General features: G+C 39.4%; 2 protein-coding genes across 6 annotated transcripts; one reads left to right on the plus strand and one right to left on the minus strand.

Moving 5' to 3' along the window:
• Positions 1-813: 813 nt before the first annotated feature.
• On the minus strand, positions 814-6,065 carry srsf9 (serine and arginine rich splicing factor 9). Of its 5 annotated transcripts, none has more exons than XM_040053333.1 (5): positions 5,933-6,065; positions 3,299-3,475; positions 2,953-3,122; positions 1,819-1,991; positions 814-1,730 (listed from the first exon to the last, which is right to left on the minus strand). In XM_040053333.1, exons 2-5 carry the CDS (start codon positions 3,454-3,456, stop codon positions 1,506-1,508), a joined length of 726 nt encoding a protein of 241 aa, XP_039909267.1. In that variant the 5' UTR covers positions 3,457-3,475; positions 5,933-6,065; the 3' UTR covers positions 814-1,505. The 5 variants fall into 5 exon arrangements, with proteins under 5 accessions (XP_039909267.1, XP_039909270.1, XP_039909268.1 ...); XM_040053336.1 differs by having other exon boundaries at positions 3,299-3,478; positions 5,933-6,059; XM_040053334.1 differs by having other exon boundaries at positions 3,299-3,501; positions 5,933-6,059.
• A 2,189-nt stretch (positions 6,066-8,254) lies between these two features.
• prodha (proline dehydrogenase (oxidase) 1a) lies at positions 8,255-19,732 on the plus strand. Its single transcript, XM_040053329.1, has 14 exons — positions 8,255-8,669; positions 8,906-9,114; positions 10,926-10,960; positions 12,475-12,624; positions 12,779-12,843; positions 13,190-13,306; positions 13,423-13,502; positions 13,639-13,720; positions 14,866-14,958; positions 15,074-15,220; positions 16,245-16,420; positions 16,506-16,604; positions 16,879-16,967; positions 18,489-19,732. The coding sequence occupies exons 1-14, from the start codon at positions 8,322-8,324 to the stop codon at positions 18,677-18,679; spliced, it is 1,881 nt and encodes a 626-aa protein (XP_039909263.1). The 5' UTR covers positions 8,255-8,321; the 3' UTR covers positions 18,680-19,732.
• The last annotated feature ends 1,628 nt before the right edge of the window (positions 19,733-21,360 follow it).

The following is a 21,360-nucleotide window of genomic DNA, read 5'->3' on the forward strand; positions in this document are numbered from 1 at the left end:
CAAAAGGGGGGCCGACATGCCTGATCAGTGTATCTATTGATTGTAGATCTTGACAATGCCACGCCTGCCTTGCCATGAATTTTCTTGACTTATTTAAATGTTGTTTTTCTCATCTAGGGAAATAATTCTATCATCATGTACTTCTGTTGGCTTCTTGCTTAGCTAGTCAGCACATTCCTTCTTTATAAAAGTGTACCGGATGGTTTGGCCAGTCCTAATGCTTTTGCTATCTCTCTGACAAATTTGTTTGAGTTAAAACTCAGATAATTGGATGGACCCAGCACTGACGTCCTGGATGAAGGAAGGTAATGAAGCTGTTTAGGTAAAGTCAGATCAGCTGCTCAACTACCCAACTTAAAACTGTCACGTAATCCTTGGAGGAGAAAAGATGGTACTGGGATTTTTTTTATATGTATGTTAAGCTGCGTTAGAGGTCTAGCTTGCTCCATTAAACCAAACTATTTCAATATCAGCATTGATTTAGTCATTGGAAGCACAGCTCTAATAAAGTAACCTCAGGAATAATCATATTATTGCATACGTTTTCTTTATTTAAAGGTTATTCAAAAGGTTATCACCCTAACTAACTAATCGACTAAGCAAATAGACTACTGGCATAGATGTGACTGGGAATAAAACCGCAAGAAAAAAGGAATAGTTTTGGGCAGAAGCTGAATAGACAATTTTTCAACTTTGAACTGTTGATTTCTTGGAATCTACTCCATATTTTTTTTCTATATAAATTATTACTGCAGATTAAAGAAGGGAAATGTCTTCACTTTAAGTACAGAAAAAAAAATGGAAAAGAAACTGTCACAGTAAAAGTTTGCATTTTATTGGTAAAGAAAAAAAAACAAAACAAAAACGATAGAGATGCATACAAATTATAATCTACATTTAGACCACCTCGGTCAGCGGCCTACATGTACAAAGAAAAACCCGAAAACAAACCCAAAGGACAATTAAGTCTCACAGTCAACGTGTTACACTAAAAGGGTTCACTAATTTTACTATACTGATTAGTTTTATGGGTTCTTGGTTTGGCCAAACAGAAAACGCACCCTTTCATACTTAAAGCTACTAAGATGTGACACATGAAAAATAAAATTACGTCAATTCAAGAAGCAGGACTGCAGAAATGTGTACTTTGTTTTGAATGTTTGACATCACACTCCTGAATTTCTTTATAAAAGAAACCTCCAATATGTTACATAATGGTCAAATGGTTATCTCACAAAAAGTTAACACATAATTCTGTTTCCGGATAACGTATGGGTGTTTAACAAACAAAAAAACTCCCCCAAAAAACAAGACTGTGGGGAGGAGCAGGTTGTTCAGGGGTTCCTGACCATGGAATGTTTTTAATCAAGAAATAAAAATGGTGTGTGCTATGAGGAGGCCTGAGGTTTTTAAAAAACAAAACAAAAACAAAAAAAATCAAATGTAGAATTACAAAAACAAACCACAAAAAATAATCATCCAATTCCTCTAAATGATGCGACTTTCTACCGATAATGACGAGGTGGTGGGCTGTGGTGTGGCGGAAGGTGTCTTCTCGGAGGTGGGCTATGCCGTGACATAGCATGGCGTGGGGGCGACTGGTAGCGCGCAGGGGGAGATCTTCTGTTATAGTAAGGAGAATAGCGACCTCTGGATCTGGAACGGGATCGTGATCGATCCCAGTTGGGAGTACCTCTTTCCTCATACACACGGATATAAGCCGTCTCCCCCTAACAAGAAATAACGAAAGAATTACACGACATCAGCTGCAGTTTGTCATCAGAGGAACGATTAAATCTCACCATCACTAACACTAACCTGATGTGAACGGAACTCTGTCCCATCCAATCTACGCAGTGCATACTCCATGTCCTCTCTACGGAGAAATTCCACTACACCCTCTCCGTCACGCTGCACATCCGCAAAACAGACATCTCCTGCTTCCCGCATGTGATCCTTCAGATCCTGCCAGCTTCCAGATGGTGGCAGTCCTGGAACAGGAAAAGACTAAATGATGGTGTGGACAAAATATACTTCCCTGCTTAAATTTACCTGACACTTTAAACCTAAAATCTTAGCAGGAAAGGGTTTCATTATTTCTCCAAAGTGCAACTCTTTCTTTAATTCATTATTTGTATACAGTCTGACCTTTACACCTCTTGAAACCTAAAGAAGATGGAGAAGTGGAAGACTTTGCATTTCCCCTGCCTTTAAATTGCTAAAAATGCCAGGAATGACACAACCTGGTTAATGTTAAAACACTATAAAGCTAAGACCTGGATTTGTGGTCTGTCTAAGGTGTTACCTATTCAGCACCAAGTGTTAATTTACACTGTCTTTAATCATTAACACTTTCCATGCACAGCAGTTACTTATTAATGCCAAACCCACAGTTGAAAATACTGAGATGGTCAATCATCCTTATAACCAGTAGGAAAAAACTAATTGACTTTTTCAAGTCTCCTGACTGATAAGTCCACCCACTTCTCCACCCAGTGTTTTAGGTGAACTACAGAAACATTTGACAAAGCACATAACATAATTAATGATACACAATGACAAAATGACACCTACCAGTCACTATAGCCGGTGTTTGGGGTTACTCAGCCAACATGACCGGTTTCACTTTACTGTTTTGATTTTCATGACCTCATCCACTTAGTCCCTTTGACTTCCAATCCGCCATGAGAGAGAGAAACATATCTGCCTATGACTCATGACGTCCTCAACTAGTCCCCTTGTCCTCCAGTCCGCCATGAGAAAGAGAGAATGATCTGCCTACGACTCATGACGTCCAGCTACCAGTCCCCTTGTTCTCCAGTCCGGCATGCGAATGGGAGAAAGTTATCTGCCTAAGACTCCTATGTCCACTTTCCTACCAGTCCCCTTGATTTCCAGGCCGTACCGAATGAGAGAAATATTAATTGGCTACGACTCATGGCGTCCACCTACCAGACACTATGACCCGGAATTCAGATCTTCGAGTTGGGGGTCCAAACCTTCCTCTAGGTGCTCCTCCACCACCTCCCATTGGGCCAGGTTTAGAACGGGGATACTCCACACGCAGCTTGGAGTCCCCATATCCATATCCATTCCTTCCATAGACCGCATCATCTGCATCCCTAAGAGAAGAGAGCAAAGAACTCCTTACCAAAGTACGCCTAGCGGACAAAGGTTGGATATCTTGTCTCCATCCATTCCCTGCCGGCAGTCACTGGAGACGATATACCACAAAATTTATGGTGTCCAACAAGGAGGAGTGTGATTCGAGTTGCCAAAAACCATCCGCAAAACTCACCGTGGGTCTTCAAATCGGACGAAGGCAAAAGGGATAGTGCCTCTATTGTTCTTCAATTCTATTTCACGAATTTTTCCATATTTGTAGAAGAGATCCTCAATGTCTCTCTCCTGGACATCCATGGGAAGATTCCCCACATAGATCCGGCCATCAGACATGTTGGCTGAGTAGGCGACACTGCTGACACAAAAGAAGGGGGGCACCTGCAGACTTTTAGAGATCACTTCTTGCTTTCACAAATAGCTGTGGAAGTGGTCCTTAATCATATTCCTAGTCCCAATCCAAAACTTAGTCCATCCGCAGACAATTCCTTAATTTACACAAGAATAAAGCTTTAAAGAAGGGATGAAGCCGTGATAGTAGTAAATGATGGGCTCAAGGAAAAAAAAAAAATGGCACAGGACTTCGGATCCAAGCCTGAAAACTTTAAAACACAGTGTAATGAATGTCCAACCATTTCAGTGATTACAGATCTGTTCTCTTTAAACTGACATTATAAGCATACTGTGGGAAAAAATGTAAAAAGGTACTAACAATTACCTGTGTGTAAACGGTAAATGAACTGATGCTTACATGTTTTTCTACTCTGCTTTTTACTGCAAAAACAATCTTTTCTATGCCTTTAACCTTTTTGTTTTGTTTTATGTGGATTAAGCTAGCATGCAATTCTGTGTGTACTAAAAAAATGTCTTTGCAAAACCTTTTAAAAAATGTCTTTATATTTTTCCTTGGAAAATAGGAAATATGTGCCAACCTAAATGGAAATTTAAAAACCGTATACAAGGCAAAAATGTCTGTAGAATTCTAATGACCTTGAAAGTCAATATTTGATATGACCAACTTGATTCTTGAACACAGCCTGAACTCTCTGAGGGATGTTTTCTTAAAGTAGTCTTCAGGAATAGTTCTCTAGGCTTCTTGAAGGACATTCAAAGCTCTTCTTTGGATGTTGGCTGCTATTTATTCCATTCTCTATGAAGATGATCCCATACTTCTTCAATAATGTTGAAGTCCAGGCTCTGGAGAGGCCACTGTGTTTTTCTGTCCAGGTATGTTTTTACTGCATTGGCAGTGTGTTTGTTATCAGTGTCATGCTCAAAAATGAAGCCACTAACAATCAGCTGTTTTCTGATTTTACGTTATTTTCTGTGTTCATCATTTCACAATTTTTTCAAAGAACTCCAGCCAACACCACTGGCTGAAATACAGCTGCAAACCATGACATTTATTGACATATATTTCTACTTGTAAAAAAGAGAGCCAATAATATGAAAATTGTTTGACGCTTAGTTGGGAGGGCAGACCTCCAAAGCAGCACAACAATATGGAAAACACATAAGAAAACTGTTCCAGCTAAATGCAGCTCAGCGACTACAACCATGCTATGAAGGTACGTGATAAAGACACATATAGAGCACACACTAGTTGCACTCCATATGACATGCAAAATAAATGGTGGATGAAACTAGTTAAAAAGCTCCGTTTCTATTTTATTAGGTTACAACACTCCAAAGGGTCCTGATGAGCAGTTATGTTATCTTTTCACTTCAACTTTCTCAGGAAAGCACCACTCCACCGGCTTTTGGTCTTACATTTGACATATACTGTGTAACAACTAGTCTATTGCAGTGCTGCTGCTGGCACCTTGTGGCAATAGACACACAGTTTGAATCATGTAGTCCGCGATCTATGACGGCAGCTCACTGGAAAAAGGCTAAAAATTCAGATTGTTGCTTTTACACCAATAAGTGCTGTATTTTTGCCCATACTATCACAAACATAATTATTACAAAATTACTTTGAAAAATCGCAATATTATCATGAGACTGTCGCCGTCCAATGTGCATTATTCCAGACTGACACTACTATTACATTTTTCTGTAAACTCAAAGACATTTAGGCTGGTGATTTTAAAAGCTGCCGCATAAAATGTATATACAAACCCAGCATATTGAAACAAAATGTAATATTCATAAAAACGGTGTTTTGGTGGCTGTCATACAGCTGCTAACAGGTGTTTTCCGTACCCTATACGTTTACCTGGACTTGAAGGCGTTTCCGGGGCCTTGAAAACCCCGTTTAATCGAGCAGTTGCTGAACCTACCAAACCTGTTTACCGTCCCATAGCTGAACAACTGCGATCTGACCTCAATTTAATCTAAAATTCGAGAGCTCCTGGTTAGCATTACCGCTTAGACACTACAGTCCAGATTCGTTCCAGCCATTCAAATTTGGCTTTGCCCTAAAATATCACAGTGGCTACTGCTAAAGTAGTCATAGCTATTGTTAGCAACAGGCGGCTGTAAACGAGGGGTTGCTTACATTAAAAGCAGTTCAGGTATTTTCCTTTCTTTCTTTTGTTTGTTTTTTTAAGTCTTGTAACACGGCCTCTTCAGTCGACCCATTCAACTTGACCTTTATATTTAGAAACTAACCCCTAGCTTGTAATTTGCACACCAGCAATTGCGAAACCAGCGCAGTCCCTTTGTTGGTAACGTAAGGTCGATCAGCGAGTCAGGCTAAAAAGACTCTGGGTCGGCTACAATTTGCTAATATTTATCGCTTTCAGAGAGCGCATAATAAATGCATATGGTAAAAAAAAAAATACTTAAATTAATAAATGTCTCTGATTACCTTTTAGAGCAGGTAAATGTGCCTGTTTGTAGAATTAATGCAACCAGTTAGCACACTCTGCTGCTTCCGTGTAAGTTAGCACATTTACGGGAGATGGCTGCGTTCTTCTTCGACAGCTTTTCATTTCCGGCAGACAGTAGCCACTGTTACATCATTGCTGCCCCCTGCTGCTGGGAGAAGTTGTGGTGACGATCAGTGAGCAGCAGCCGAGCGTTACAATGATGTTTGCTTTGAGAGGGTTGTTGGAGCAGTAGAGAGAAGATTAGAAGAACACGTGCGCGGTGTCTTTGTGGACCTAGAGGAAATATATGATAGAGTGCCAAGACAGGAGTTGTGGTAGTACACAGGAAGTCAAGAGTGGCAGAAAAAATATATATATGTGAATATGCACTTGACTTTATAGTTGGTCTGAGACTTACTAAAACAAACAAACAAACAAACAAGAAAAGGAAAATAAAATAAACAATTTTTCCCCTAACCTTAATTTTGAGTTATAAAGTCAAGTTTTGAGATGACCAAAAAAAACAAAAAACAAATAAGCTTTTATACGAAACTGAGAGGGACTAAAATTGAGAACACTGACTGCTTTATTTTGTAACACAAACTAGTTCTCATTTCTATCCTCTGAATTAAAAGTTCATTATTAATTTAATTTTAATAGAGAGAGAGAATATCAACTTAAAATCTAGAAAAATTTTTCACATTACATAAAAGCTATAAACTGATTTGCACATCATAGAGTGAAATAAGTATTTGATCTTCAAGAAAACACAAGTACCTGGTGGTGTTGCTAAGCAAGGAGATAAAGCGTTTCTTATAGCTGGTCACCACATCTGCACACATCTCAGGAGGGATTTTGGTTGACTTCTCTTTACAGAAACATTTAGGTTTCTTGGCAGGTGTTTGCAACTTGAAGCTTCAGCGTCACAGATTTTCTACAGGATTTAGGCTGGCTACCCCCCCCACCACCACCTTTCTTTTCATGTAAGATTTTATGGTACATGCCCGCCCCTCCAGTGGCCCCCTCCATGCAGCAAAGTCATCCTGTAATCCTTAGCAGAAAAACAGTATGTTTCCACCTCGATCCTTGATTGTGGGTCATACTTTCTCTTCCTCCACACACAGTGGGCTGAGTTAAGTTTGGTTTCATCTGACCGCAGCACTTTCTCCCAAGCCTTCTCTGACTCCTTAAGATGTTCACTAGCCTGCACATGTGCCTTGTTCTGCAGGGGGACCTTGCTGGTACCATACAGCGTTATCAGTATTACCGTGGTCACAGCTGCCTTCAGATGATTAACAAGCTCCTCCCATGTAAATGGCCTGCATTTGTATAGCGCTTTACACTACATTCAGTCATCCACCCATTCACACACTGGCAATGGCAAGCTACATTGTAGTCACACAGCTGCCCTGGGGCGCACTGACAGAGGCGAGACTGCCGGACACTGGCGCCACCGGGCCCTCTGACCACCACCAGTAGGCAAACATGGGGTTAGTATCTTGACCAAGGAGAGCCAGGAGGCAGCCTGGGATCGAACCACCGACCTTCTGATTAATGGCTGACCTGCTCTGCCACCTGAGCTACAGCCACCCCCATGTAGTTTTGGTCTGATCCACCATCATAATCATACTCACCCAGTGAAGCAAGATCTTGCATCGAGCTCCAGAATGAGGGTGACTGGTGACCATTTCATATCATTGCCATTTCCAAATAATTGCACCAACAGATGTCAGCTCTGACAGCTGATCGTTGAGAGGTTGTAATGGGAGAAACAGAGTTTTTTGGCTTTATGCACATTACAGGTTTATGCACATTACAGGTTCTCCAGTAGTAAATAAATAGTAAGTAAATAAATGAATAAAATAAATTGAATTGAGTAGCTACAATTGATTGACTGACTGTAATCTCGGCCCCATTGGACACACAAACAATCTGTGGGAACCAAAATCCTGACTGGGTTGTAGGCGATCAAATACTTCTTCACTGAATGACATGCAAATAAACTTTTATGTAATGTCTTTTTTTTCTGGATTTTTGCTTTATATTCTGTCTCCCTGCATTAAAATCAAATGGCCAAATAATGAGGGACTGTTCACAAACTGGATCAAATAACTATTACCCTCAGTATAAGGCCTCCTGCTTCTCTTAAACCATCTGCTTCTCCTACTGCACGGCGGGGGAGTTTTTCAGGTTTTTCACTGGAATGAGGCCCGTGGTTCTTGCGTGATGCCTATCGGGGACATGATGTAACAAGTGAGGCAGGGCGCCACCTCCCGATTCTGACATACCAGAGCGCGCTCATTACGCAACACTCCAAATATCCAATCGGCAAAGAAGTCTGCCGGTCTCAGTCTGCGTGCAGCTGCCGCTCAGAAAGGCGAAGAAGGCATGTCGTACACTAAGTTTGTAGCACCCTTGGTCAGGGCAAACTCCGGCAGCATCCGAAAATTGCGGATTTCTCCTGCGAGATGCCGCTCAACAGTCGCATCCACCAAAACTCGAGAAGAGAAGGAGCAGCAGCAGCAGCAGACGAATGGCTGCACCGTGGTAGAGGCTGCGCCGGTTGAACTCATCAGCCAGTCTAGAAAAGCTACCAAAGCTCCGCTGAGTAAAACCCATATCGACTTCGAAAACACACAGGAAGCCTATAAGAGCAAAGGTAATATTGAGCTGCTCCGGAGTCTGTTGGTCTTCAAGCTGTGTACGTTTGACATCCTGGTTGACAAGAACAAAGAGGTGAGTTGACGGGACTGATCGGCCCGATAACGCATCCTCTGTTAACCCTACACACACGTGCGTTCAGATCAGAACCAAACCGGTGCACCGCTTTACCAAAGCTCAATGAACTCTCCGCGTTGGCGCGCTATGAATGTGTTTCTGCTTTTGACTCGTCGAGGTGAAAATGAAAAAGGGGCTGTAAACCACTCAGACAGAGTAACCTGTTGTTTTTCTTGTCCCTGTCATGTTTTCAGCTGATGGATCTGAGCAGGAAGCTGCTTGGACAGTGGATGTTTGAGAAGCTGATGAAGATGACCTTCTATGGGCAGTTTGTGGCAGGGGAAGACCACAACTCCATCAAACCGTTAATTCGGAAAAATGAGGCCTTTGGTGTGGGGGCAGTTTTGGACTACAGCGTGGAAGAAGACCTGACACAAGAGGAAGCAGAGAAGAAGGAGATGGAGTGAGTAGCAAATACACACGTAGGCTGGTTTCTCCTTAAGGACTGTGGTGCGCATAACTTTGCAAATGCCATATAAGATAAGAAATAAGATATATGTGTGTGTCAGATGAGATTTAGTGAGCTGCATACCCAGGGTTGTTCAGCTCACTAAATCCATAAAAGCCAGCTGAGTCAAGTTTATTTTGTATGGCACAACATCACATGGTGTCATCACAAGTGTGTAACTGCACCACATCATAAAACCCCAGAGAAATCAGAAAACTGTGGAAGAGAGATCCTCTCCATTACTTGTCTCCATGTGTGGCTGTAATAGGAGCCGCACACTAGAAGAGCAGCTCCAGGACTGAAAAAAATCACAGTAATGGATATTTTAGCAGTGTTAGTACAACAAGTTCATTAAAAGACTGAGAAACTGTAGTACGTGTATTACCTGATTTGTATTGATATCTTTAATAGTGAATTAAATGAGTAATTTGACTGTTAGTTTCCACAGAAGTATTTAGGTCTATGTCTCCATGCATATAGCTCATGTTTTAGAGCCTCTCCTCTCATTTTGCCTCTTCTCTTCGGCACATTAACTAACCATATGCACATATGAAAAAAACGTAGTTGTGATATTTGAAATGCTCTTGGTTAACCATTGCCTGTGTCTCTGTACTAAGTTGTCCCTCTGGAAATTATCACTTAAGTTCAAGTTATGTGTCCTACTTGAGTGTCAAAACTATTCCTCTGGGCTGCACTTTGATATCAGTGTCCTCTTATCTTATCACCTCACAGACGGCTTCTGTTAGGCTTTTTATCAAAGCAGTGCCAGTCATAACATGTAATGCTTTATAATCAAAACCTAATTTGTTGGTGTTATTCTCAGGCAGTTCAACAGTGCTTGTCCTCTATTGGCTCGCTAAGACAGGCCTCCCTGCTCTGATTGGTTGAGCCAGTTTTTCAGAGATGGGATGGGCATCATTGAAAGGCCTCATAGGTTGCCATGAGAGTTGCTTTCAGGAGGCACATTGAGGCACACTAGCAAGTGTTACACAATATTCTGTGATTTAAAATACCCACAGTGCTCTACTTAGGACTATCCCAACACAGTTGTGTATTTTGCACAACTCTGTTGCTTGTGAAGCTCGCACACAGAAATTTAACGCACTGTGCTGTTCAAGATGTTCCTGCACAGGTGGATGTTGACAATAAAAGTGATTTGATTTGATTTGATTTGACACACAAACAGACACAGGAGGAACTAAACTGCTTTTTCTGATAAAGACCAATGATGCCTCATCATGCTAACTAACAGATTCTAACACTAAGGATATTTCCTCTGTATTTTTTTTTTTTTTTTTTTTTTTTTTACAAGTTCTAAAAAAAATAATCTGTTAGTTAATTTAAAAAAACAATCAAAAATCTTGTGTTTGATTATTATTTTGGTTAACTAAAATGTTCTTTCAAATCAAGTTTTAGTTTTTAGTTTAGTTTTAGTTCACCTTGGCTATTTGCCTTCGTTCCCCAATGCGTCTCTCACGTCACAACATAACTTGAAAAGCAGGTCATCGTCACGGTTGCATAAGATTTCATTGTGACTGTTAAAAGAATGAAACGGTGCCTTTTATCATCATGTCATCTGTCTTTTTGAAACTTTTCAGACTTTCCACTATTCATTGTATACTGTCTTATTACTGTTAGTATGCTGTGTTATAAAAGTTGCTATTGATCTGACTGAAAGAAACAAAGATGAGACAAATTTGCTGTTGCCTTATTTTTTACTGTTCTAATGGCAATTCTTTCTTTCTCTCTCTTTTTTTTTTTTACAGTTCATGTGTTTCTGAGGCAGAGAAAGAAAGTCCAGGTATGTGTGTCAGTAAAAAAACAAAACTAACAAACTTTATTTTATTTTTTATTTTATTTTGCATACGTCTAAGCTGACAAGGCTGAGCTGCTGACTAGTCAGCTGCTTCAGCTGTTCGGTGGTTTAGTATGCATAGTTATGCATCCACGTAGTCTAGTCAGGATGTTACTGGTTATAACTGGATCTTGTGGTGGCTGAAATGTCAAGTTCAACAGACACTGCGGGGCGAAGCTGGGTAGTGTTTAAGGGGTTGATATTTAATGTGTTTGTGTATCATTTACCTGTTGGCGATCACTCTGAGACAAACTTATTTTATACTTACTTCAAATCAGTCTTTGTGGGAGCTGAATTAAAAGTGCTAATGTGTTACATGCACATTGATTTGCAACCAGAGTGGCTAGTTTTAAATGAATAAAGTAAAGCTTGTTTTTGATATCTATTGTGTTCTCAGTAATTGTTACAAACTAAAAAAATGCCCCCGTTTAGGATGGAATTCCTTCTGATGAAAATCCATTCACGTTGTAGGATAAATGATAGCAGTAAAACTGCTCCTCTTAAATCAAATGCAATCAGTTAAGGCAGCATTATAGCCATCGTGTTACTTCAGGGCTCTCGGATTCGTCGGAGCTCTCCAATGACCATCCCTGATTTTCCACTGCCTCCTTTTCCTCCCTCGGTTTTCACGAACACATTTGTCTCTATTACAGTTACATCATATGCAAAGCTTAAAAATAAAACACATGCACCTCCCGGATTTTATGCAAGAGGTATCTTGCATGCTATCTAGGTCCCGAATAAAGCTGACTTCTTTGGGGGCAGTCACTGATGCAAGAGTAAAGAAATCATGATTTCTAATTTCTAATCTTCTGGTCAATATTATTTTTATATGTAAGTATGTGTGTGTGTTAGAATTACATTGTCTAGCCCTATGGGTAGTTCAAGTTCCTAATTAAATATTTATTGGTAACTTGAACAAATTTATCATTTTATTAAGGCATTTTTTTAAAATACATATAGTTGTTATTAATTGTTGCATGTGTGACAATGTTCATGCAAACTTTCGTTCAGATTGGGCCACCTGTTAAGGAAGAGCTTGGGTACATACAGGCATTATGAGCAAGGGAAAATGGTTATTGGTTATTGGTCAGCCATGTTTTCAGAATCTATTTCACAAATTTTTTAGCAAGTTATCAAGAAGACACCACTTTTCTCTGCACTGGATTCTCTATATCTGTGATGCTCCACTGCTACATGTGCTCCACACATGAGCTTTATAATAATAACAACAATCCTAAATTCCCTCAAAAATCTTGTTCTTATTTGCACATATAGGACAAAATATGCACTGGATACCTTTGATAGACCATTATAGTTACATAGTAAAGATGTGTTGTTTAGGCTCTAAATCTCCTTTGTATGTGAATTGATTATTAATCGTCGGGATATCAAAATCTTGGTGAACTTGAGGTTTTTTTTTTCATGCAACAAGCCACTAAAGTTGCGTCTCACTTCAGGTGCGGATCATCGTGAGAAGAAGTACAAGGCCCATCGTCAGTTTGGAGACAGGCGCGGGGGAGTTATCAGTGCACGAACTTACTTCTATGCAGATGAGGCCAAATGTGATATGCAAATGGAGACATTCATAAACTGCATTAAAGCTTCTGGTAAGTAGTACAACTGCTGGTCAAGCACAGTTTGGGTTCATTTTAATAGTGTAAAACATAAATACTTAAAAAGTAATTTAACAAAGTAGATTATTTATTTAAAGAAAAAAATCTAATAAAAACAAGTGACATGAGGTTTGTTGTTTCCTCTCAGGTGGAGCTTCTAATGATGGATTTTCTGCTATCAAAATGACTGCACTGGGTCGTCCACAGTTCCTTGTAAGATTAACGTTTTTCATTCATTCATTGTTAACTGAAACGTAGTGTCGCAGGGTTTAGACTTAAGTCTTAAATTACCTTAATTTAGCAAAGAAATGTAGCAGAAGAACTAGTCTGACTACAGGAGGAAATCGTTTTTTTTTTTTTTTACTTGATCACGTCAAAGTTTTGCTCAATAAAAAAAGTAGTTTTTACATCTCAGTGTCAAAGATTAAAAGATAGTTAAACTGTTTGATTTTTTTTCTGTAAACAAACTACTCTTGTGGTCAGTTAACCCCATTACAAACCCTCGGATAAAACTACTGCTGTTACTTGATAATTAATATGTTGCCCTCTGTTCAAACAGCTCCAGTTTTCCGAAGTCCTGGTTAAATGGAGACGGTTTTTTAACTTCCTCTCAGCGCAACAGGGAAAATCTCAAATGACTGTTTTAGAACAGAAACTGGAGCTGGAGCAGCTCAAGGTGATATGCAAGTTTATGCTCAAATGATGTCTTCATGTCATTTTTTTTTAGTTATTTTTAAGGTGTTCCAACCTTTATGGTTATCAATAATGAACTGAGGTGTACTCTCATTGTAGGATAGTTTGACTGAGCTGGGTGTTGGAGCCAAAGATGACATAGAGAATTGGTTTACTGGAGAGAAGCTGGGCCTGTCTGGGTAGGACAGTCACTCATTTGTTTACAATTAATCTCTTTTAACTGCACCTTAATAATTCTTCATCCAAGTTATTTCTAGTTTTACCTTTATTCAGCTTTTTCTTTTTTGGCTTTATATTCCCATGTCTTACTTCTAGAACAATTGATCTGTTGGACTGGAACAGTTTAATAAACGACACAACAAAGATTTCAAATCTGCTTATGGTGCCAAACCTTCAGGTGAGTCATCATCACATGACGTTTTAGTGGTTTGGAGGTGGGAGGAAAAAACGACTGGATTTCAGCTGTTTGGTTTGAATGATCACAGGTATCGCTTCATCTCTTCGCTGTTTCTTATTCCCTGTGCAATACACAGAGAAGCTGTTACCAGGCACTCCATGTTTGTTCAGCCATTTCCACTGAAGTGGAAAAGATTATCATGCTTGACTGAACGCAAACATAAAGCACCCTTTGCCTTAATGCCTTCCCTACTACCTTTTGTTCAAAACCTTTACTGGCCTTACTAAAAAGAGAATCGGCTGTTCAATTCAGGCCAACTGCAAAGAATCTGCGGTGGGATTTTAGGAGAGCATCAAGTTAGTTACAGTTAAGATAATATGAACTTAGTAAAGGTAATCTATGCTATTTTATGTCTACTGTTGATAACAGAAATACAACTGTGTTCGACAATCAAATGTCTCTCACTTTTTTGTACTTGTTCTGCTATTAATCTTGTTATTTCTTCTCATTTGTGGCCTCCTTTGGTCACTTGTTGTCTTATCTCTCCATTTTCACTGTGTCACAGCATTACCTTCCACATTTTAGAAGCTCATAAAGCCAACAAATCCAAACTTTGGAGGCTTTTAAAGGCCAATGAAAAAGATGACTACCTTTTTCTGTTAATTATTATGAACTTTTAAAGTAGATAAAATGCTTCTTGTACATGGCTTTTCTAATTTATGATTTATCTATAGCTATGTTATTAAATTTATGGTGTAATAAACTATTTAAAAACAGCAGCTATGAGGAATAAAACTGGAAAAATGAAGTGCCAACAACAGCAACGGCTGTGTTTCTCACCTTGTCATAAAGTCTTCATTGCTTTGTGGCAACAAGTTAAATTACCTACCTGGGGGAACATTATGCCTTCTCACCACTAAAGAAAATCATTTTAATGCATTAGAACAGCATGTTTTGGGACTTGTTTTGGAAAGTGCTCATTTCGCATTGGCCATGTGGCCAGTATAATTGAGGGCAGCTGACAAATATAGGAAACGTTTCTGGCGCCGATGTTGAACTCTTTCCTGCCAGTCACATGGAGATAAAATTTATGGCTTTATATTAATCATAAAGTCGATCAATATCTTTTTGTTTTGGTTGCATAGACCGGCCATCTGGAGCCTTTGCTGAATATATTTACCGAAGAAGAAGAGAGGCAGATGAAGAGAATGCTGCAGAGAGTGGATATTCTGGCCAAGGTGAGGACACTAAGCAACCTGTACCTGCAAATAGTGTGGGCAACAATATAGGGATAGGACACGGTTTTATATGGTGCTTCATATTTTACTCTCTAATTGTTTTTGTGCACTCCAGCATGCTGTAGAGAACGGGGTTAGGCTAATGGTGGATGCCGAGCAGACGTACTTCCAACCAGCTATCAGTCGCCTGACCCTGGAAATGCAGAGGAAATTCAACAGAGAAAAGCCAGTCATTTTCAACACCTACCAGTGTTACCTCAAGGTGAAACTGCAGTTTTCTCAATGAAGCTGAACTCGACTGATAAACTAGTGTGTGACGTGATGATTGTTGCTACTTACTAACCTATCGAAGCACACAGAGTATACCGATAGTGTTTTTATTTTGCAGTATTTCTTTAAATGTTTTATTAGTTAAAGCAATGTTTTATAAGAAACAGGAAGTTTCTTTGCCAGAGTGCTTTCCAAACTGTGGCACATCAGTTTGTTTATCACACAAAAATTAGTCCCAAATCTGCCAATACTACTGCCAGTTTCTCCCTCAATAATCTGTCCATAAGTAAGGAGGTAAAATGTATTTATATCTCAGCATCCAAGATCAAAATCTGTAAACTGGGTCTTAATCAGTGTCCACAGATCTTAAGTCCAGTGGGAACAACTTCAACAGCTCCACAACCTCAGAAATACGTAATCTCCTTGAGTCCTTAGCCTGGACCGAGGTACCACCAGAAAAATGTTTGTACTTCATGAAAATGTTTTATCTCTCATCCAAGCGGCTTCTTCATTCCTAAAACCAAATGGTGGAGAATGCCAGTTGTATAATCCCTAGTGTGGGTTGTCGTTTAAGATTATTAATCATGTGCCTCATCACATGCAACAAGGTCTGAGAAATACCTTTCTTTCCAAGCTTATTGCACTACCGTGACCTGGATGACTGAGAACCTACACAGATGGTGGCACCTGACCACAGAGAGTGCTGAAAGTGATCACCACAATCTTCATCTGAACTCTAAACTTTATGTGCAGTGTAAAGACAACAAACAGGATCTGATAATTATGACACTTTTCTTGTGATTGTAGTGATGAGGAAGATATAACTACAAGTTAAGAGCTCTCCACATTTTTTCCTTAAATGATATGGCTTTTTATACATATTAAAAAAACAGAAGATATTTTGTGCACATTAATCATGCAATTTTGCATCTACGGATGTTACAATTAGCATAATTGTGGTTATTTTATGCTAGGTTTGGATGCCCTTTTAAGTTTGTGTTGTTAACGGCATTTAGGAAGCCTACGACAACGTGACCTTGGATGTTGAGCTGTCTCGGCGGGAGGGTTGGTACTTTGGTGCCAAACTCGTTCGCGGAGCCTACATGTACCAAGAGAGAGCCAGGGCGAAGGAAATTGGATATGAGGATCCAATAAACCCAGACTATGAGGCCACTAACAGGATGTATCATAAGTAAGTCTTGAATTTTTATCAAGCCGCTTGGTGATTCTGCTAGAAATTGCATAAATCCTAACCATCTGCTCCGCTGTTTGTTTAGGTGTTTGGAGTATGTGCTGGAGGAGATTGAACACAGCAGGAAAGCAAATGTCATGGTTGCAACTCACAATGAGGACACAGTGAAGTTCACCCTCGATAAGTACGTTTTGTCCTTGAGCACTTTACATGTGCAGAGACAAAACTCAGATTTAGTTTGAGCATGTACAAATACCCTAAAGCTTTCATTTCTGAAGGATTAACCCTAACAGTCTGAACTCATACTTGTATAACTGCTCAAAGTGAAATATTCCTTGTAAAGCTTCCAAAGCAGCTGTAGGGTTAACAGAGAGTGGTGGGATACTATGTTCCACCTCTGGTTATGTAACAGTCCTTTAAAATGTGTTTCTCTGTTTTTTCTTTTTTTGTTTTTCCAGGATGAATGAAATGGGCCTGTCACCCACTGAGAATAAAGTTTACTTTGGACAGCTGCTGGGGATGTGTGACCAGATCAGCTTCCCACTAGGTATGTTACACTCAGCACTAAAGTAAACTGCATGCTGCGAAATCACCGAGGCACATGTCATGTAGGCGTGTGGTCATGTGGTCAAAGACGTACCACTGAAGTGTTGTTCCCAGTGATGTCAATGCTACGATATCCAGGCAGTCACTGACCTTGTCTGAGGTCATGTTGACAGCAAACACTTTGTGTTGCCAGTGCCCTTCACTTAGTGTTAGAAAATGTCACGCTTGTCCTGTCATAGTAGTCTGAGGAGAAGTTTAATGCTACTCTTATTCCTGTGAATGATATTAATCATTGTACAAACACAACATAACATTTATCATCCAGTTTCTTTAACAGCTGCTTCAACTTTATATTTTTAGACTGTTGCTGTTTAAGTCATTTGTTTGATTTTGCAGATGATTAATCCCTCAATACAAAGGAGATATCTATATCTGAGAAACTCACTAAAAGAGGAGTCAGACCTCGGTGTCACTTAACACTCTCAGGCTCAAATTAAACTTTTTGTTGCTAATGCACTGGGTAAAACTGGTTGCAAAAAAAAGGTGCTGCACTAAAAAGCTTCCACTAATTGCTTGGATTGCCTGTGGTTTTTATTTATGTCTACTAAAACTCTCCAACTAGTAGCCGAGTGGTAGTTAAAAGCCTAGCAAAAATGTAAAAGGTTCGCCTTCAAAGTAAGTTTTCAAAAGGTAAAGCTTTTATTTTACTTTACGATGGTTTCACTTCAGCTCGGAAAACAGCTGGCCAGTATTTTTAGACAAGTCCTTCACTTTCAGGCAAATAACGAATGTCACTGACTGCACTCTAGACCTGTGTGGCTCGGCTTGTAGCAATTATTTTCCTCCAGCCTCCAGCTTTCACTCACAATCAGTCGGGGGGATGGTCTCTAAGCCAGTGTGACTAGGGCCTTATTCACTCGATCCTACATTGTCCCATGATTGTTAGTGGTCAAGTGTCTGCAGAACCTCAATTTATTAGTTTTATTGCAATTTAAAAGTGATTTATTAGGAATTTGATTTGTAGTTTCTTCCGCACCATTCGTTACTTCACCCTTTTTCACTGAACATTAACACTCCCCATCCCTCCCCCTACGTTGGTTAGCGGAACAGTCGAGCACACAACAGGACTTTGGCTCATCTGTGTGCTCACAACTTGAAATATTCTGGTTTAAACTGGGGTCTTGCATGATTTCACAGGACTCTTACTTCAACTATTGTGAAACAGGCACAGTTGGACATCACGTAGATTGTGAACTTAAAGACCGTTTAATGTCCAGTCTGACTACACGAGTCATTTGTGTTCCCACATGCACCTCTGTCAGGTGTTGTCTGGAAAGCTCAGGACTTCAGTGCATGTGTGAATACAACTTGGTACCCTCTGTTTGTTCACTTCATTCGCGATTGTTAACTTAATGTATTCTTGTATTATAAGCAGAATGTATCGACTGCATGCTGTTATACACCATATTCACACATGGTGGTGACTGTGAACACTGAATCTCCTTCTCTTATCTGAAAACAGGCCAAGCAGGTTTTCCAGTCTACAAATACGTTCCATACGGCCCTGTCAATGAAGTAATCCCCTACCTGTCCCGCCGTGCTCAAGAGAACCGCGGGATCATGAAGGGATCCCAGAGAGAGAGGAGCCTGCTGTGGAAGGAGCTGAGGCGCAGACTGCTGGCTGGTCAGATTATCTACAAGCCTGTTTACTAAATCACATTTGCAGACAATATGCAAAATATTTCTGGGCATTCCACCCTTCTTGGTGTACCTCTGTGTTAGCTGCTCTTTGTAGCTGGGACTTGTCTTTCCTGGTTCACTAGAGGACAGAGCAAAGACTGTTTTTCAGCTTTACTGACAAATATTTTAAATATTTAAGTATTCATGCAATACAGTAGTGCTGAAATATTGCAGCAGAAGATGTTAGGTCACATTAAAATGTGATTTTAGTATTTGTTTAACTTTTAAACTGGCCTTGATAATTCTTAAAATCAGCATACATCTAAAAACTTTTTAAAAATAACTTAATGTGTGTGTATTTCTAAATGGTGGTCTTCCCTGATAGACTACATTGAATTATTCAGTGGAAGATAAGAAATTAGGTTTGAATGCCAAAGTTGGCCTACTTGTGTGCATAAAAGCCATCCTGTGCTTTTAAAAATTGTACTCTTTGCATGTTGTGGTAAGTATTGTGTTGAGTTAAAAGATACAAGTGCCTTATGGTTATTTTTTTCTTACTGTACACCACTCCAAAGGGTAAACCTTTTTAATTAGGGATTATGTGTGAAAACATAATTACTTTGCATTATAGCAACTTTAATTGTATTAAAACTGCATACATCTGTAGTCATGTTTGTGGTTTTTAATCATAATCAGTTCTATAAAATTGTAAACAATAGATTTTGCATCCCGGGAAAGATGATCCCTGTTTCAGTCTCTCATGTCCACTCCACAAAAGAGGAACGGCAGATCAAATGGAATTATTGCTGCAGATGCCTGCAGGCGAGATAACTACCTAGTCTTTTGAAGCACATGTTTGCAGGAGCAAACCTTCATTTCGCCTCTGATAAAACAAACAGCAAACAGAGAGACTCGGTGTGATCCATTTGAGGAGTTATTAATGTTTTGATGCTTCAGTTGTTGACATCTGCCAGATGGCCTAAATTTCACAATCGGTGAAATCGACGGCATGCTCTGATCCATGAACGGTGACAGATGTTCAAAGCAGAAACACGGGGACTGTTGTGACCTATGTTTCAAAATGTTTAAAAAAATCATGCCGTAGATAATTTAGCAGTTTTTAGGTAGCTTTCATTCAAGTACTACAAGAACAATTGCACTATTATATAATATAAGCTGTGGGCGAGGTGAAATGGCATGTGGCTTTTGTGATCATGGAGAAGAATTTTACAAAGAGGTGTTGTTGTGAGCATCTTTGAATGATTTGTGTTACCTTTAATTTGTCACCCATACAGTTTATTGTATATGTAGATGTCAATTTCTGATGAGAGATGTTGACTTGTGTCTTCTCTTTTATTTTCTTGTTTTATTTCGTCATCACTGCTGTATCAAGATATTATGTACTTGTGTAAATATATGTAAATAAATAAAATAGTTAATTTTAAAGAAAAAGAACAAGAAATGTTTGTTTGTTTTTTCTTATTCAGACTGCAAATGTTTATGGTGGTCCCAAAGACTGACATAATTCAGTTCAATTCTCAAATCACTTTTTTTCTATAACACCAATTCACAGCAGTTTGCTTAAGGTGCTTTATACTATAAGGTAAAGACCCTACAAATTTAGAAAGAAACTCCAACATTCAGATAACCCCCTACGAACAAGCACTTTGTGACACTGGGAGGGAAAACCTCATTTTTTGCAGGAACAAACCTCTGGGAGAACCATGCTTAAGGAGGGGCAGCCATGTGCCATGATCGTTGGGATTGAGGAGAAAGGAAAGAGAGCAGAGAGAGAGACAGGACAAAAGACAATGGGAGACAGAGCTTTTAATAAATACTGCTGATTAAATACAATAGCGGTGTGTAAACGGAGAGTGGAAAGAGATGGGTAAAGAAAATGCTTGGTGCATCACGGTAAGCTCCTCAGCAGCCTAGGCCTATTGCAGTGTAATTAAGGAAGGGTTTATGGTCACCTGATCCAGTCCTAACTATAACCTTTATCAAAAAGGAAAGCTTAATGCCTAATTTTAAAGTGGGTTACACGACATATTTATTAGATATTTCAGATTTTACATAAAGATCTTTTTTTAGAACCATGAGCAATAACCTCAGGTCATCCCGGCCTTTATGTCTTAAAGATATACCTGTGTTCATCTGGGTTCGTGGGCAGATAAAGCTGTGTGTCATCTGCATAGCAATGAAATGTCTTCTAAAAATACTTCCTAAGGGAAGCATGTATAAAGTGAAGACCAAAAAAAGTACTGGTCCCAGCACAGAACTCGGAGCTAAATTTTGTGTGGGAGGAAGATTCTCCATTTACATGAACAAATTTGAATCTATCAGACATGTGATTCAAATCACTGCATGGTACTTCTAATCTCTGTAGTTAAATACCGTGGACAACAGTAACTGCACTAAGGTCTAACAGGACAAACAGTGATGAGTCTACAGCCAGAGACTATAAGAAAACTATTTGTAACGTTCGCACCTTCTGCACTGCGATGTAGTCTAAATCCTGACTGAAACTGTTCAAATAAACCGCTGCTATGCAAATGATCAGTTAACTATTTGATAATTACTCTTAGAAATCAGTCTATAATTAACTAAGACAGCTGGATCAAATAACAGCTTTTTACTAAGTAATGTTTTAAAATCTGTCACCTTAAAAACTTATGGAAATAAAAGAAGAATGACTATTTTAAGCTCCTGCCTCA

Source organism: Simochromis diagramma, unplaced genomic scaffold, assembly GCF_900408965.1.
Source record: "Simochromis diagramma unplaced genomic scaffold, fSimDia1.1 OVJJ01000596.1, whole genome shotgun sequence".
Lineage (NCBI taxonomy): Eukaryota > Metazoa > Chordata > Actinopteri > Cichliformes > Cichlidae > Simochromis > Simochromis diagramma.